Raw genomic sequence first — 16,849 nt, forward strand, 5'->3', positions numbered from 1 at the left:
GGGTTCCTAACAGGCGGCGTCCCAGTACCTGGCCTAAGGGTTACCCTGGGAACTAAAACTAAACTCGGTTAATCCCACACAGTTGGTTTATTGCTCTGTCCTAGTTTGGGCTACTAAATTTCCTTATACAGAACTGGCTCTCCCGCGACCGTTCCCGCACCTTCCTGGGTCAGAACCCACTAGCCTCCCAGCCCCGCCTGCCGCAAGGACAACCCCGCACCAACACTTGCCAAGACCTTTAAAAGACTTGCACCACGCGGAGGAGCCACGTGTCGGGAGTCACGTGACCGGCGACGGGTGGCGGGAGGCGGTTGGAGGCGCCTGCGCAGCTACGCGCCCCCGGCGCGCTGGTTTCCCGGCGTGCTGAGCGCCGCTTTCCAGACGCGACGACGCTGAAGCAGTTTTTGGCTTCCGTACATCCGTCTCTCCCGCTCTCATTTTGAGCTTCTGCTGCCCGATTTTACGTCCATCGTCCCACCATGCAGAGTGTACCTCCGAAGAAGAAGCTGGAGAAGAAGGCGGAGAAGCAGCTCTTTGATGCCGCGTCCTTCGTGAAGGACCTGCTGGCGGGTGGGGTGGCGGCGGCCGTGACCAAGACGACGGTGGCGCCCATCGAGCGGGTAAAGCTGCTGCTGCAGGTGCAGGCGTCGTCCAAGCAGATCAGTCCCGAGGCCCAGTACAAAGGCCTCGTGGACTGCCTGATGAGGATTCCCCGTGAGCAGGGTGTGTACGCGAGGCCGCCGCGCCAGCATCTCCCCGCGCCGGGTCAGCTTGCCAGAAAAGGGGGTGGGTGGGCCGGGCGGGGACGCTTGCGGGCGCCACGGCCGTGTGTGTCGGTGATGAGTTTTTCTTTGCCTTCGAAAATTCAATTTCTTAACCGGTCTAAGAGGCTCTGCTTTCCCAGGGCCAAGAAGGCCTACACGTGACCAGTCCTGGGGCAGGGGAGACCACCACCTTCTCTTTCTCTGAATTTCTCCTTCGGAGGAGGCTCTGCACCTCCGTGCACCTGTGCCTGGCTCAGGAGGAAAATGGTTGACCTCCCCGTATTGGGGTAGATGCCATCAGGCCCTTGGCTGTATGTTGATAGGTGCTTTAAGTTGCTTAAATATTTGTTGAAATAATACGTTTAAGAGAAGTATTCCAAATATGGAAGCATTGGGGCCTCTCAGTATCTAGTACGTATTCAGTGAAAAGAGGTTCTGTTTATTCTCAAGAACTACTGAAGACCAGGGCTGAGACCAAGGAGGCACTCACGTCTGCCCAAATTTTAGGGGGATGCCAAAAAAAACCTCAGTAGTAGAAACAAATAATATTTTAATGCAGTATATTTAAAAATCGAAATTAATGAGAAAAACCCATGATGAGCAAGATATAAAAATTTTAAGGAAAGTCGGGATCAGTATTGATTTTTATTTTTTGGCGTCAGGCTCTGTCTTTACTTAAAGTTTTGATATTTTGGTTCCTTGTGGAGTTTTTTTCCATTAATATTGAAATGATTTCAAGGAATAGATAATGAAAATGCTTTATTAATCATTCAATGCCCTCCTCTTACTGAATGGCTCCTTAAGTTAGCTAAGTGGATAAGAGGATAAATTGATCAGAAATTTTCTGATATAGCTGGATTCAATTGAAACCTCTATATGAACTGTAAAAAGGAAAGAGGTCTATTTATTGTGTATTCTGAACAAGAAGTGAAGTGGCTTCAACTCCAGTGCAGTCCTTTCTTTCACTCCTAAGTCTAGGGCAGGTTACTCTTCCTCCCATGAAAAAGGATTCCTGGGAACTCCCTGGTGGTCCATTGGTTAGGACTCCTCACTTCCACTGCAGGGGGCACGGGTTCAGTCCCTGGTCGGGGAGCTAAGATCCCACAAGCAGAGTATTTCAGGTTGAGGGTAGACTCTTAAGACATCATCTAAACTGTGGATTTAAAGTGCCCATCTGGGAGCTGAGTTTAGATCTTTAATGGTAAGTGAGTGGTTCACATCTTCTCGCTCCCATTTATTTTATCAGAGCAAGCTTCCCATTTCTCTTTGGAGCAGTAGGAGCCTCTTTATTATTTGCTAATCTGCTTTAAATATTTAGTCAGGTAAAGTTAAATATTCTGGATAGATTGTGCTGACCAGTGCTAAGTCATTTTATATTTTAAATGTTTTTTGTAGTATTTAAAGCTAAATATATTCCATATGGCTCTTGTAAATTGAGACCATTATGAATAGTATTCTGGTTCCAGCTTTCTTTAAGCAGAATTTTAAGAAAATGTTTCCTAGTATATACAAGGCCTTGTTATGAGTACACCATGGTATATTCTATGCTAAAAGATTAGTAATTCACAACAGGGATAATATTGCCATCTAGGGGCATTTTTGGAAACTTGTGAGGAATTTTTTGTTTAACACAAAGATAGAGGGGAGTAATCCTTAATTGCAATGATATGAAAGGCAAAATCCAGGGCTGCTAAACATCCTGCTGCTGCTGCTGTACATGGCCAGTCCTACACAACAAAGACTTATCCTGCAACCTCATGACTCAGATCTCCCACTGGACATTCATGTAGCAGTAAAACCTGTTTATGATGATCTAAGCCTAGAAGCTAACTCTTATTTACCTATAAACACAAACTGTCTGGGGCAGAATTCTAGTTCACAGTGATTCCAGTAATGCAGGTATCTTGTTAGTAGAGGAAAGATTGTACTTTGTTTTATTCAGAATTTTACTGAGAGTTGTTCATCATTGTGAAAACTCATGTTAGAAGTTCTGTGTGTGATATTTGGTCACCACTTATATCATCTGCATTTTTATTGAATTCATGATGATTGTATAGATATATTTATTAAGCCCTTTTTTCCAAATGTCAACGTGTGTCTTAAGCACAACTGATTCATTATAAATAGAAGCAAGCAGCAGACTGTCACGTCTGTGGTATGATCACGCCTCACCAATTTACTAAGTAATATATATATTTTACAATAAACTCTTTTATTTTCTTTTTGTATATAGCAGAAAGGGCATTATATTGATTTTTTTGAACTAGTGAAGGGGTCATTGTCTTTGAATTCTATTTCTAGATAGTAAAGGAAGCATTGTAAAATATTTATTATGTATAGAAGACTTGAACGTGGTAGCGCTGAGAATCACTGTGCTAAATCATTACGGAGCTTTACTAGGCAATCATGTTCTGAGGCTGTTATTTTCTGGAATTTACCTTCTGTCTCTTGTGAAAGTCAAGATACATTGCAATCTCAGTGTTCTGAAGTTTCTCTTGTTTTTCCTGTTTGCTCGAGTTTTACTGATAACTTTTCCTTTCTTTAGGCAATATGGAATGAGCATAAGAGGCAGTGAATTCAGAAGGCACAACTAGATGCTCTCTCACTATCTTCTTACCTTATCTCTTTCTTTACACCTCAAGGAGAGAGCTCATTCTTCCTCTGAACATAGCTTTAAACATCTCCTTGGGTGTCTTTGATAACTTTGTATAAGCTTTCCTTGGCTTCTGAAAGCTTCTGGATTTATCCTGACTAATGCTTTTTTTTTTTTTTTTTTTTAAATTTTTTTAAATTTTTATTATTTATGGCTGTGTTGGGTCTTCGTCTCCGTGCGAGGGCTTTCTCCAGTCGTGGCAAGCGGAGGCCACTCCTCATCGCGGTGCACGGGCCTCTCACCATCGCTGCTTCTCTTGTTGCGGAGCACAGGCCCCAGACGCGCAGGCTCGGTAATTGTGGCTCACGGGCCTAGCCGCTCTGCGGCATGTGGGATCTTCCCAGACCAGGGCTCGAACCCGTGTCCCCTGCATTAGCAGGCAGATTCTCAACCACTGCGCCACCAGGGAAGCCCTGACTAATGCTTTTTTTAAAATTTATTCTTTAGTTGGTATTATGACCTTCCAACTTTGTATGCATACTTTTATTTAGTACTTTTTAAACCTTTATTACACAAATAATGCATGTTTACTATAGAAAATAGAAAAACAGAGAGAAACAAAAAGTTAGCACTGCTAACATCACCACAGTTAACATTTTGGTGTCTGTGCTGTGATTTTTTTCACTGAGCAAGCTATGCATCGGTAAATATATTTTAATTAATATAATTGTTTTATTTAATATATTGTAACATAGGCTTTTAAAGATATTATCTCTAAATCTCATTTTTAAGAGCCTACCAGAACTCTTTTCTCTTTTAGGTATTCCTGGCCATGAATTCATCAGCTGTCTTTAATCTGAAGTTTTCCCACCATATTTTCCTGAAGGCTAAAGCAGTGAGGTTTTTATATCTTGAAGATGATATTTTGGGGTATGGAAAGAAAATGTTAAGTAAATGTGTTATCTCAATAAAATGGGAACATAAACTTTACTGATATTTAGTAAATGAATTGGCACTGGCACCTATGGTTGGCCAAATGTCAGTTATATATCACAGGATGCTAAGGTATCCTGAAAAAAAGAGTAGGAGTTACACAGGGTAAAGGGGATAACGGGTACCCTTACTCAATTATTGTATAATGAACATATTATAGTTTATGTTGGCTCAGTTAAATGGATTTATAGAGATAATAAGACTATTTGAATATTTAAAATTGTCAAGAATACTATTTGAAATATAGATTCACATATACTATTTTTAAGAATGAACCTCATCCTAAGGGTGCCTTGAGATAATAGCAGATGATAGTATGAAAACATCATGATTAGCAAGATATCTGAAAATGCTATTTTTTAACTATTAAAACAAATGCTCAGTTGTGCCCTAATATCTAAAAGTTTTCCCCGACCACCCTATCTAAATAGCCCTTCCTCATTCTCCAACTACATATACTATTTTTTTCTGTGGCCACTTAACATGTTTATTTGTTCATTGTCTGTCTTTCTCAAAATGTAAGCTCCATAAGACCAAGAACTTTGTTCCTATGCACTTGGTACCAAATAAAAGGTTTTTAAATGAAGAATCTTTTTTTTTTAATTTTTATTGGAGTATAGTTGATTTACAGTGTTGTGTAAATGAAGAATCTTTATCTCATTCTTTAATTTCTCTTTTGGATGTGTTTTACAAATGTACATAACAGGGTAGTATAGTAGCAAAGGTATATAATTTACTTTTTTAAGTATGTACATATTTGAGAGTCATGATTACGTTTTTTTAACTGATAGGCAGACTGTCAAAGCATGTTGGAGCCTGCTAGTCTAGAATATACAGTTGACCCTTGAACAACACGGGTTTAAACTGTGTGGGTCCACTTACACACAGATTTTTTTTTTTCCCCAGTAGTAAGTACTACAGTACTTGATCCCTGGTTGGTTGAATCCATGGTTGCAGAACCGTGGATATGGAAGAACCACATATAGGGAGGGCTGACTACAAGTTATTACTTGGATTTTTGACTGCATGGATAATCAGCATCCCTAACCCCTACGTTGTTCAAGGGTCAACTGTATACCCAAACATGCCTAGCATTTGCATTCTTGGCTAGAAGTGGACCAATAAATGGCCCAGTAACTTTTTCCCATTTTCCCATCAGTTCTGTATTAATTCTTAATTATTTTCTCAGAATTAAGTTCAGAGTAGGTTTTTCTCACCCTTAAATTTTGAAGAGATTATTTTTACTTAGCAATTAAGTAAAAAAAAAACTTAGATGTTCTGCTATTACCGGAGAAATATACCACAACCCCTATGTTTGTCTCTATCAATTTTGTGATTATATATTAGGAAACTGTCCTTTTGTTCTGTGTGACTAGAGAGTTAAATACTGCTACATTTGCATCACTCTTGCTTTTCCCTTGTTTTATTCTGACCACAAAGTACTACTGTTTTTATCCAAAATGGATTTTTACCTAGAGGCAATAGAGATTTAATAGCTCTAGGCCTGGAGTCAGATAGATCTAGAAAATTCTGGAGTTAAGTCCCAACCTTTCCCTTACCTTGTAACCTTGAACAATTTTTATTTAACCTCTCTCAACCTCAATTTTCTCAGTTCTATACAAGGTCTAATAATATTACCTACCTCATATGGTAGTTGCGGCAGTTAAACAAGATAATGCCTGTAAAATACTCAGCCATGTGTCTATTGCATAGTTAGTGCTCAATAAATTTTAACTCTTTAATCATTTTGAATACATTCCTAAATTTAGAAACATGTATTCCTCATGTTCATTTGTAAATGAATGTATTTGAGATAAATTTGCATTACATATAGAGTAGATTTTTGTAATCTATCTAAAGAGCCTACATAGTACACAGTGTACTTAGAGTACATTTGAATAAAACCTTGAAACCTGGCCCCCAGAAATAATATTTCTATAGAAGATGCATTCAGAGTTCCACTTTGAGGTTCCTCCTCTTTGCCCTCTTACTAAGGACATTGGAGCTCCTAAAAGCATGGTACAGCAGTGAGATGCAAAGAAGGGAATAAGTTTTTTAAGTATGATCTGTGGAAAAAGAGGCTAAAGCAGGGGTTTTTAACCTGATATCTGTAGCTCCAGGGAATCCATGAATCCTGAGAAATACATGCAAAAGTATTTTATGTGTGTGAGATACTTTTTCATATATAACTCATTAAGAGCTGCCAGTTTTCCTGTTATACTTCTAGGGATTTATTTATTTTTAGATTTTTCATTGAGACATTGACAGTTGTTTTGATGAATCCTCTGGGTTTTTTCATGCAAATACAATTTTGCTAAAAGGTATACGTTCTTCTGTCAATGCTAGCAAACCCCTTTAGTGATAAATCTGTCACTGTCATAGTCTCGTTAATTTGCAGATGTCTTTGTCATCAGAATCTACCATTTATATTCAGTACATTAGCCAAAGTTACAAACTTTTATACTACTTTTATATTTATATGACCTTCTTTTTGTGAAATAAATATTAATTCAGTACTGTAATCATAATTATATAATTATAACTAATAACTCATAATCTGAAACCTGTAATATCTCAATACCATCTAGCTGAATCAACCATTTCCAAAATGACTATTAATAAATAAGAGCCATGTATAAAATGGGAATTCTAATACATTTTTGATACATGACACTTTTTTAAACTCAGTTTATTAGTTTTTTTTTTAAACAAATGATGATTTCAACTTAAATCCCATTTGATCAGATCGGCAATTCTTCAGCCAGTATGTTCTTCTTTATCCTTTTAAGATCCTCTGCAAGTAGGCTGTTGTTGTATTACTATAAAACATGGTCTAGAAAATCAAATCTGGGCTTCCCTGTTGGCGCAGTGGTTGAGAATCTGCCTGCCAGTGCAGGGGACATGGGTTCGAGCCCTGGTCTGGGAAGATCCCACATGCCGCGGAGCAACTGGGCCCGTGAGCCACAACTACTGAGCGAGCCTGCGTGTCTGGAGCCTGTGCTCCGCAACAAGAGAGGCCGCAACAGTGAGAGGCCCGCGCACCGTGATGAAGAGTGGCCCCCGCTCGCTGCAACTGGGGAAAGCCCTCACACAGAAACGAAGACCCGACACAGCAATCAATCAATCAATCAATCAGTCTTATTCTTCAGTATCATTTACACAGTCACATTTTACTTTCAACATTTCTCTTCCACAGGTCTGACCTCAGAAAATAAAAATGCTTAACTATGTTATTAAGTGTTTTTTATTAACTAAGAAGAACTTAAAAATCTCTAAAAATACCTCCAAAGGTTAGATTCACCAACTTCCCTCAGTAATTCAACGTGGCCATAACTAGCAAGAAATATTCCTTTATAATTTGCTTATATTTCTAATGTTTTAAGATTTTTATTTTGCTTCCATTAAAGAAAAATTGTTGACCTTTCTTAGTACAGAAAATATTTGTATGATTAAATTATTTATGGAAAAGTATTGTAGTTAAGTGACTGAATTATTGAGCCAGATTGCTTGAGTTTGAATCCAGATCTACAGTTTTCTGACTAAGTGACACTGGGCAAGTTACTTAACTAACTTCTCTCTGCCTTAGAAGTTGTTTTTAACTCATTTCTTCATATTTAAAATGGAGAGACTAATAGTACCTACATCATGGGTGATTATGAGAATTAAATGAATAAAAAACAGTTCCTAGAAATTAGTATTATTGTTTTGTTAATATTGCCTCAAAAATTTTTACAGTAATCATTTTCCATTTTTTAAAAAATAGAGCTTTATTTACCATACTTTAATAATTTTAGGACTTCTCTAAGATTTGTTTCTCCAGAAACCCAAAGCTGAAGTAGAGCTTTGGAGACAGACAGAAGACTTGATTCAAAATCCTGGTTATAGTTTCTAAACTTATAAAAGTTTCAATTTATGCATGTATAAAATAGGTATTACAGGAGAACGTATGTCATAAGCATAGTGTGATGATTAAATGAAATATATAAAGCCTTTGCCAGTGCCTGGCACATATTAAATGCTCAAGAAGTTGTAGCTATTACCATTATGTGTTAAATGCCCTAGTAATTTATGCCTACAACTGAATGCCTTGTAACTGAATCAGCTGTGAGGACTGAGATTTCTTGGCTATTAATATACTTCTTAATTGTCTTTGTGCAACTGCTTTATATTTAGCTTGGGATCACCAATATTCAGTGTTTTATCCCACAAAGTATAGTTATTTAACAAATAAATATCTTTCCCTTTGTGTGTTTATCTAATCTAACTTTCAGTTTCTGAGCACCGGTCCCAGTCAACTGAGATTATCTTCATTTGTATTTTTATCTTTAGAAGACTGATTCTGGGTATTCTATTCTCCCAGCTGGAACTGGAGGTATCCTATTCAGAGTAGCAGGGTCCAACCATCTGTAAAAACAGCTATGGGTCCTGAAGGGCTAGCCTGTTGTATTCCAGGGCAGCTATGGATTATAAAGGCAGTTCTGAATTATCAGGGTAACACAGTGACTGAATTATAAAGATTGGTCATTCCATGGAGATTTGAAGTGGGAAGATTATTGACCTTGAAAGTTTCCTACTATCCATCAAGCCTCTGGAGACTGCCTTGAATTGTAAATTGATTCTTTTTTGGCTAGGTATTAAAATATAAAGATAAGACTCTTTTATCCCTTTCTCATTCTCAGGAGTGTAGATACAAAACAGTTTTGTTCCAACAGCCTTGTCACCATAGGAATTGTATTTTATTATTTGGAAATGAGGCTAAGGGTTACTAGCTTCTCTGACAAATACTAGTAAGCTCTGTTTTTCTACTACTAAAGAGCCCTGTATTCAACTGGTAATGCTTTCCATAGGTTTTTAGGCATTCAAGGCTTCCTGTTGGAAGTTAACAAAATTGAAATGGGGTACGCGGAGTTAACACTGCCTTTTTTCTTCAGTTGGAGACACATGTAAACTTTATTTTTTTTCTCACGAGAAAAGATGTTTTAGATAGTTCGAACAGCTAAGTTTGTTAAAACTATGCAAATTATTTAATAATAATACAATATAAGTTTAGTATATTTTCTTTTATAGGTTTCTTCAGTTATTGGCGTGGCAATTTGGCAAATGTTATCCGGTATTTTCCAACACAAGCTCTAAACTTTGCTTTCAAAGACAAATACAAACAACTGTTCATGTCTGGAGTTAATAAAGAAAAACAGGTAATTATTGTTTATTTTATTTTGTTATTTTTTAATTGAATGAAAGATTCTTTAAATTATATAGTACTTTGCAATTTTCAAAAGTTTTGCACACATGATTTCATATTGTCTCATAGTAACCCCTTTTTTCCACCATCCCTGTCTGCCCTTCCCCCTTCCCTCTCCCCACTGGTAACCACTAGTTTGTTCTCTATATCTGTGAGTTGCTTCTTTTTTGTTTTATTCATTAGTTTGTTGTATTTTATAGATTCCACATATAAGTGATATCATATGGTATTTGTCTTTCTCTTTCTGATTTACTTCACTTAGTATGATGATCTCTAGTCCATCTTTCTGCAAATGGCATTATTTCGTTCTTTTTAATGACTGAATAATATTCCACTGTATGTATGTACCACATCTTCTTTATCCATTCATTACCTGTGAGGTTTTATTTGGAGAGGAGGTGCTCAAATGGTGGAAAAAAATAATAGTTAAAACATAGTAACTGTTAGGGACTTCCCTGGTGGTCCAGTGGTTAAGAATCTGCCTTCCAATGCCGGGGACATGGGTTCGATCCCTGGTTGGGGAACTAAGATCCCACATGCCGCAGGGCAACTAAGCCCGTGCACCACAACTAGAGAGAAGCCCGCACTCCACAACTACTGAGCCCGCCCACTCTGGAGCCCACGCACCACAACTAGAGAGCCCATGCACTGCAGTTGCTGAGCCCGTGCACTCTGGAGCCCGTGTGCCAAAACTAGAGAAGCCCACGAGCTGCAACTACTGAGCTCATGTGCTCTAGAGCCCATGCGCCGCAACTAGAGAAGCCCACACGCTGCAACAAAGAGCCCGTGCACTGCAACGAAGACCCAGTGCAGCCAAAATAAATAAATAGAAATAATAAATAAATAAATACCTTAAAAAAAAAGATTAATAATACCTGAGAAAAAACATAGTAACTGTTAGCATACTATAATATGTATTGTTATAGAAATTACATATGGAAAACATAGAATTGTATTAACTTTTACCAGTTTCTCTAAACCTCTTAACACAGTTTTAATAACTAAGAGATGTTTTGTCTCAACACAATATTTCTCTGAATAAATATTAATTTTAATATAATTTACATTTTATAATCCCTATTCTGCTGCACTAGAAAAATTCAGCATTTAATCTGGTTTTGATAAGCAAAAAAAGCAGTCAACAAACGTGTATTTCCTAATACTGAAGTAGTTTATTTCCTAAAGAAGCAAATTGTTTCTTCTTTATGACTGAGGCTCTATTTGGCTGAGATTAAAGTGTGTAGGAAGATCAAGTCAAATACAGGAAAATGATAAATTTAACTTAGAGAATTCTCTTGTAAGGAACTATATTCCAATAAAAATTAATTTCAAAAAAGAGAACTCTCTTTTTTTATCACAAAGGTGCTTTTTCTTTTCAAGGTAATCACTCCCTTGGTTATAAAATCTCATTTTCAAAATTTCCTACTCGTATGAACTATGTGTCATTTGTCCTGGTCTCCATTTGTTTTGTTACCTCTGTATACACTAGACCACCTACATTACTGTCAAGATCTTCCACTCACCTGCCCTTATAAAGTCTCTCTACCCCCTCATCCTTTGTCTTTTTCTCTTCCTCCAGCCAACCAACCAAGCTGTCCTAGCAGATTCTTTAAAAGCAACTATTTATGGAACATTTCTTTGTCGCTATTTCCGGTAATTTCCTTTTAGACCCTTTATTTCCTTTATTGAGTGCTTTGCGCTGTTATGTAGTTGGAGGTATAAAGGTAACAAAGAAAATTCTTTACGCTTAGATTCAGAAGATCTGGATTTAGGTCCTGGCACTCAGCTTATTTAGCTGTGTGAATTTTTGAATATCACCTCTCTGATCTTTAGTTTCCTCATCTGAAAATTGGACATAAGAATACCTACCTCATGAGGTTTAGATGAGTAAGGTTTAGATGAGACTAAACATGTAAAGACACATAAAGTGCTTGCAGTAGTGCTGTGCTTTTTTTTGGTAAGTAATTGGTATTTTTTTAATATTATTTATTTATTTTTGAATGTGTTGGGTCTTTGTTGCTGCATGCGGGCTTTCTCTAGTTGCGGTGAGTGGGGGCTACTCTTCATTGCGGTGCGCAGGCTTCTCATTGCGGTGGTTTCTCATTGCGGAGCATGGGCTCTAGGTGCGCGGGCTTCAGTAGTTGTGGCACACGGGCTCAGTAGTTGTGGCTCGCGGGCTCTAGAGCGCAGGCTCAGTAGTAGTGGTGCATGGGCTTAGTTGCTCCATGGCATGTGGGATCTTCCCAGACCAGGGCTCGAACCTGTGTTCCCTGCATGGGCAGGCGGATTCTTAACCACTGCACCACCAGGGAAGTCCCAGTGCTGTGCTTTTATGGTAGGCACTCAGAAAAATATTTCTGTCATCTTTAGGTAACAGCTCTAATAATTGGAACTTCTCTTGACTAAGAACCTATGTCAGAGGGTCCTCAAGACCATCTTCATGTTCAGCGATTCACTAGGCCTCAGAGAACTCAGAAAAGCTGTTATACTCATGGTTTATTACAACAAAAGGATATAGATTAAAATCAACAAAGGGAAAAGGCTCATAGGACAAAATCCAGGAGAAACTAGGTGCAAGCTTCTAGCTGTCCTCTCCTCGTAGAGTCACCTGGACAGCACTTAATTCTCCCAGCAATAATGTATGACAGCACATATAATGTGCTGCCAAATAGGGTTGCTCACTTGAGCCATGGTGGCCAGGCTTTCTGGGGAGTCAGTTTCATAGGCATGTGTAATGTGACTGACCTTAGCTACTCAGTCTCCAGCCACTGCCCCCACCCACTCAAGAGGTCAAACTGATATAGTTTAGCTCAAAGCATACAAAGGGGTGTTCACCATAAATCAAGGTTAGTATAAACTATCTGGTGTTACCGAAAGCTTCAGGCATATAAAGACACTCTAATTAGGTAGGATATTCCAAGTGCTCAGACGGTTATCTCAAACGAACCTTCGAGTTTGAGCAAGGGTGGTCCTTAAGATCTTTTCAGTGTGTATAGGGTTTGGGCAACACAGGCCTGCTGAGTTAACTCTTTATTGAACATTTTCCACCCCATCTCCCCCAAAAGATAATTCCTGTAAGACTAAGCCAAATGGAGCAATTAGAATTAACCAGAAATTAACCAGAAAATTTATGTTACTAACATCTGTCCCTAACAGTGTAAATAACATAGCTCTAAAAGTTTTTTGGTTTTTTTTTTAAATTTAATTTTATTTATTTATTTATGGCTGTGTTGGGTCCTCGTTTCTGTGTGAGGGCTTTCTCTAGTTGTGGCAAGCGGGGGCCACTCTTCATCGTGGTGCGCGGGCCTCTCACCACCGCGGCCTCACTTGTTGCGGAGCACAGGCTCCAGACGCACAGGCTCAGTAACTGTGGCTTACGGGCCCAGCTGCTCTGCGGCATGTGGGATCTTCCCAGACCAGGGCTCGAACCCGTGTCCCCTGCATTGGCAGGCAGACTCTCAACCACTGCGCCACCAGCAAAGCCCGGCTCTAAAAGTTTTGAAGTTAACTTTGATCCGTGCTAAAATTCTGTAATAAATTTCAAATTAGTAGAGCCTGAGGTAAAAACATTTTTAGTATACCTATAAAGAGCATGCTATCTTATTTAGAATATAAAGGTATTCAGTCACAAGTAATAGTGTAATGTTTAAATATATATTATTTACTAAATCTGGATACTGATGACCCTTTTATTTCTCCCCTTGGACATCAAAATTGTATCCTATCTCTGCCTCCAACCCCCTGCCATGAAAAGTGGGGAAAAAAAAAAAGAACTTAAAAAGAAAAGTCAATATTTTTGGTTTCTTACCTGGTCTTAAAAGAAGCAGAGAAGATAGAAAAAACAAATACAGTGTATGTGATTTAAAAGTGGTTGATCTACCACAGTGAGATATCTCTACATACTTACCAGAATGGCTAAAATGGTGACAACACCAGATGTTGGCACGGATGCAGGGGAGCTGAATCATTCTTACATGGCTGGTGGGAATGGAAAATGATATTGCCACTCTAGAAAAGAGTATGACAGTTTCTTACCAACTAAACATATGCTTATCATACAATCCAACTCTAGGGCATTTATCCCAGAGAATAAAAACTTCTGTTCACAAAAAAAGCAATGTATACAATGTTCATAGAAGATTGTTTCATTATAGACAAAAATTTGGGAATAACCCAGATTTCCTTCAACAGGTGAATGCTTAAACAATCTATGGTACATCACACCATGGAAGATTACTCAGCAATAAAGAGGAACAACCCTTTGATAAAACAAATACTGTATAATCCCCTTAGGGACCTAGAAAAGGCAAATTCATAGAGACAGAAAGTAGAATAGAGGTTACCAGGAGCTGAAGGGGAGGGAGATTATTTAATAGGTACAGAGTTTGTATTTAGCATGATGAAAAGTTCTGGAAATAGATAGTAATGATGCTTATACAGTATTGTACTTAATGCTGAATTATATACTTAAACATGGCTAAAACAGTAAATTTTACGTATATTTTACCACAGTTTTAAAAAAGAACAGACTTTTGATACAGCAACTTTGAATGCTAAGTGAAAAGCCAATCTCAAAAATTATATTTGCTTTCTGATTTCATGTATATGGCATTATTAAGGTGAGAAGATTATAGAGATGGAAACTATAATAGTGGTTGCTAGGGAGAGGGAGGGGTCTTTATCATGGAACTGTTCACCGTGGTGATTGGTGGTTACGTGAATCTGCACACATGATAAAATGGCATAGAACTAAATATACACACAAATAAGTGTGTGTAACTGGTGAAATATGAATAAGGTAGATATTTATCAGTGTTACTTTCCTCTGCTATAGTTATGCTAGATATTACCATTGGGGGAAATTGGTTGAAAAGTTTATAAACTCTGTATGTATTAGGATGCATGTGAATCTGGAATTATCTCAAAGTAAAAAGTTTTAAAAAAATAACCATGGTAGGCAGGTGTGTGCCTACTATATACTGTTTCACTGAATTTTTTTTTTTAAATGTCAATTTCTTATTAATTTATTTATTTTTATATTAATTTTTGGCTGTGTTGGGTCTTCGTTTCTGTGCAAGGGCTTTCTCTAGTTGTGGCAAGCGGGGGCCACTCTTCATCGCGGTGCGCAGGCCTCTCACTATCGTGGCCTCTCTTGTTGCGGAGCACAGGCTCCAGACGCGCCAGCTCAGTAGTTGTGGCTCACAGGCATAGTTGCTCCGCGGCATGTGGGATCTTCCCAGACCAGGGCTCAAACCCGTGTCCCCTGCATTGGCAGGCAGATTCTCAACCACTGCGCCACCAGGGAAGCCCCTGTTTCACTGAATTTTTACCTCATTCTTTGAGGTAGTTATTTTTATCCCAAATGTACAGATAAGGAAAGCAAGACAGAGCTTAAAGCACTTACCCTAGTCATGTGTTCATGTCTTTCTAACTCCCAAATTTAGTTCTTTCTGCTGCACTCTATTCCTCTCTCAGCTGAGGTGACTAGACTAGATGAGTCTTAGCTGAACTGGGCATAAAATATGCCTCTGCCACTCCTTAGCAGCTACCAGCACAACCCTCAACAGAGAAGACTAGAACTTCCAGCTCTCTTCCATGCCCAGACAAACTGTTAGAAAGAACTTTGGTCACAGGGTATTTGTTCTTGGAGGCATCAAGTCTGTTTATCATCCATTTGTCAACAGTTGAAAATAAACAGGATTATTTTCCTCCAAACCCCCTAGACTCTTTTGTTCTCCTCTCCTTGCCTGATTCTTTTTCATGCCCTCTCCTTTTACAGTATAGTAGTATCTGAAATTACTAACTTATAATTAAAAACTCATTTATGCTGATATACAACCTCTCCTGGGTCTGTTTTATTTTCAAGCTTAATTGTGGAGGGACAGACTTGTTACAGAAACACTTGCAGGATTATCATTCAGCGTAGATTCTTATTTCTTGTCTCCCTCTCCTTCCTCCCTTCCACCCTCCCCCTTCCTCCCTTCCTTCCTTCCTTCCTTCCATTAGTAGTTTGGCCAGACTATTTATACATGTTGTGCCTGCCTGCTTTTTCATAGGCCCCACTTTCACTATCATAGGGGTCCTCGTTTGAATAATAAATTATATGATCATTCACCCAGGAAGTCATGGATCTGTTTTCTTTCTCTTATCTAGGAAGGAAAAAAGAAAGGTTAAATAGAATTTAAGATGCACTTTATAAATCTTTGTGCTGCATATCATATTTGGTTTGGCTTATTTGCTTGTAAGAAACAGAGACTTAAATTACTTCAAGAAAAATGAGTATTTCTTGCAATGATACACTGGCACTGGAATTTGAACCAAGGACAGCTCTAGGGATCAAACTGTATTCTTTATCTTTGTCTCCCAGGTCACTTAGTCTATCTCTGTCTCTAATGATCTGCTTTTTGGGTGTGTTTGCTCTGTGTTTTCTCATTATTGCCCTTTTTTACTTACCTATATTTTCTTTGTTTCTTTTAAGTTCAGTGTTAATATCATAGTGATTCCTTGTAACCTTTCAGATGGTGAGAGGTTCTTTACCTGAGATCCATGCATGCTTGAGGAATAACTTACACTAAAAGTATCTGTTTATATATATGTGATTTTTATTGGAAGAGTATCTATAGGTTTCAACAGTCTCAAAGTAGACTGAAACCTAAAAAAAAATTATTTAATATCTTTTCCATTTCTGTCCTTACTGATAACTGGCATAGAACTTCTGGAGTCAAATTCCTAAGACTTAAACTATGGCCCAGTTCTACTTTTTCTACCGGGTTACAGATCATCTTCTAGACTATGGATTAGCTACCCTGGGGTGAGATTCAACCTTCTGGTCTAATCTCTGTGTGATTATGAACTGTGGCTACCTATACAGTAGAACTTATGAGTTTCACTTAAAAGGCACAATGGGAGTCTGAGTACCCTTCATTAAACAAATATTTATTGAATGCATTACTCTTACTCTGGGCAAGGCCCCATGACTTGCTTTCTGAAATAAGCAAATGAATTAAGAATCTAGGCCTCAAAAAAATGTAGGCAACCTAAATGTCCATGAACTGATGAATGGATAAATAAAATGTGGTCGTGAAATATTATTTGCCAGTGAAACGGAATGAAGTGCTAACACATGCTACAACACGGATGAACCTTGTAAACATGTTATATGAAAGAAGGCAGTCACAAAAGACTGCATATTGTGTTATTTCATGTATAGGAAATGTCCAGAATAGGCAAATCTGTAGAGACAGAAAGTAGCTTAAT

The 16,849-nt window shown here is 38.3% G+C and overlaps 1 protein-coding gene across 1 annotated transcript in view; it reads left to right on the forward strand.

The window, feature by feature from the left end:
* Positions 1-297: 297 nt before the first annotated feature.
* SLC25A31 (solute carrier family 25 member 31) overlaps positions 298-16,849 on the forward strand; it is a 30,229-nt gene continuing 13,677 nt past the window's right edge. The window contains 2 exon segments of the mRNA XM_082462225.1: positions 298-723; positions 9,418-9,545. Coding sequence (XP_082318351.1) covers positions 480-723; positions 9,418-9,545 — 372 coding nt within the window. The 5' untranslated portion in view covers positions 298-479.

The sequence above is a fragment of the Balaenoptera physalus genome (genome assembly GCF_965194825.1).
Source record: "Balaenoptera physalus genome assembly, chromosome: 5".
In the NCBI taxonomy this organism is placed as follows: Eukaryota; Metazoa; Chordata; class Mammalia; order Artiodactyla; family Balaenopteridae; genus Balaenoptera; species Balaenoptera physalus.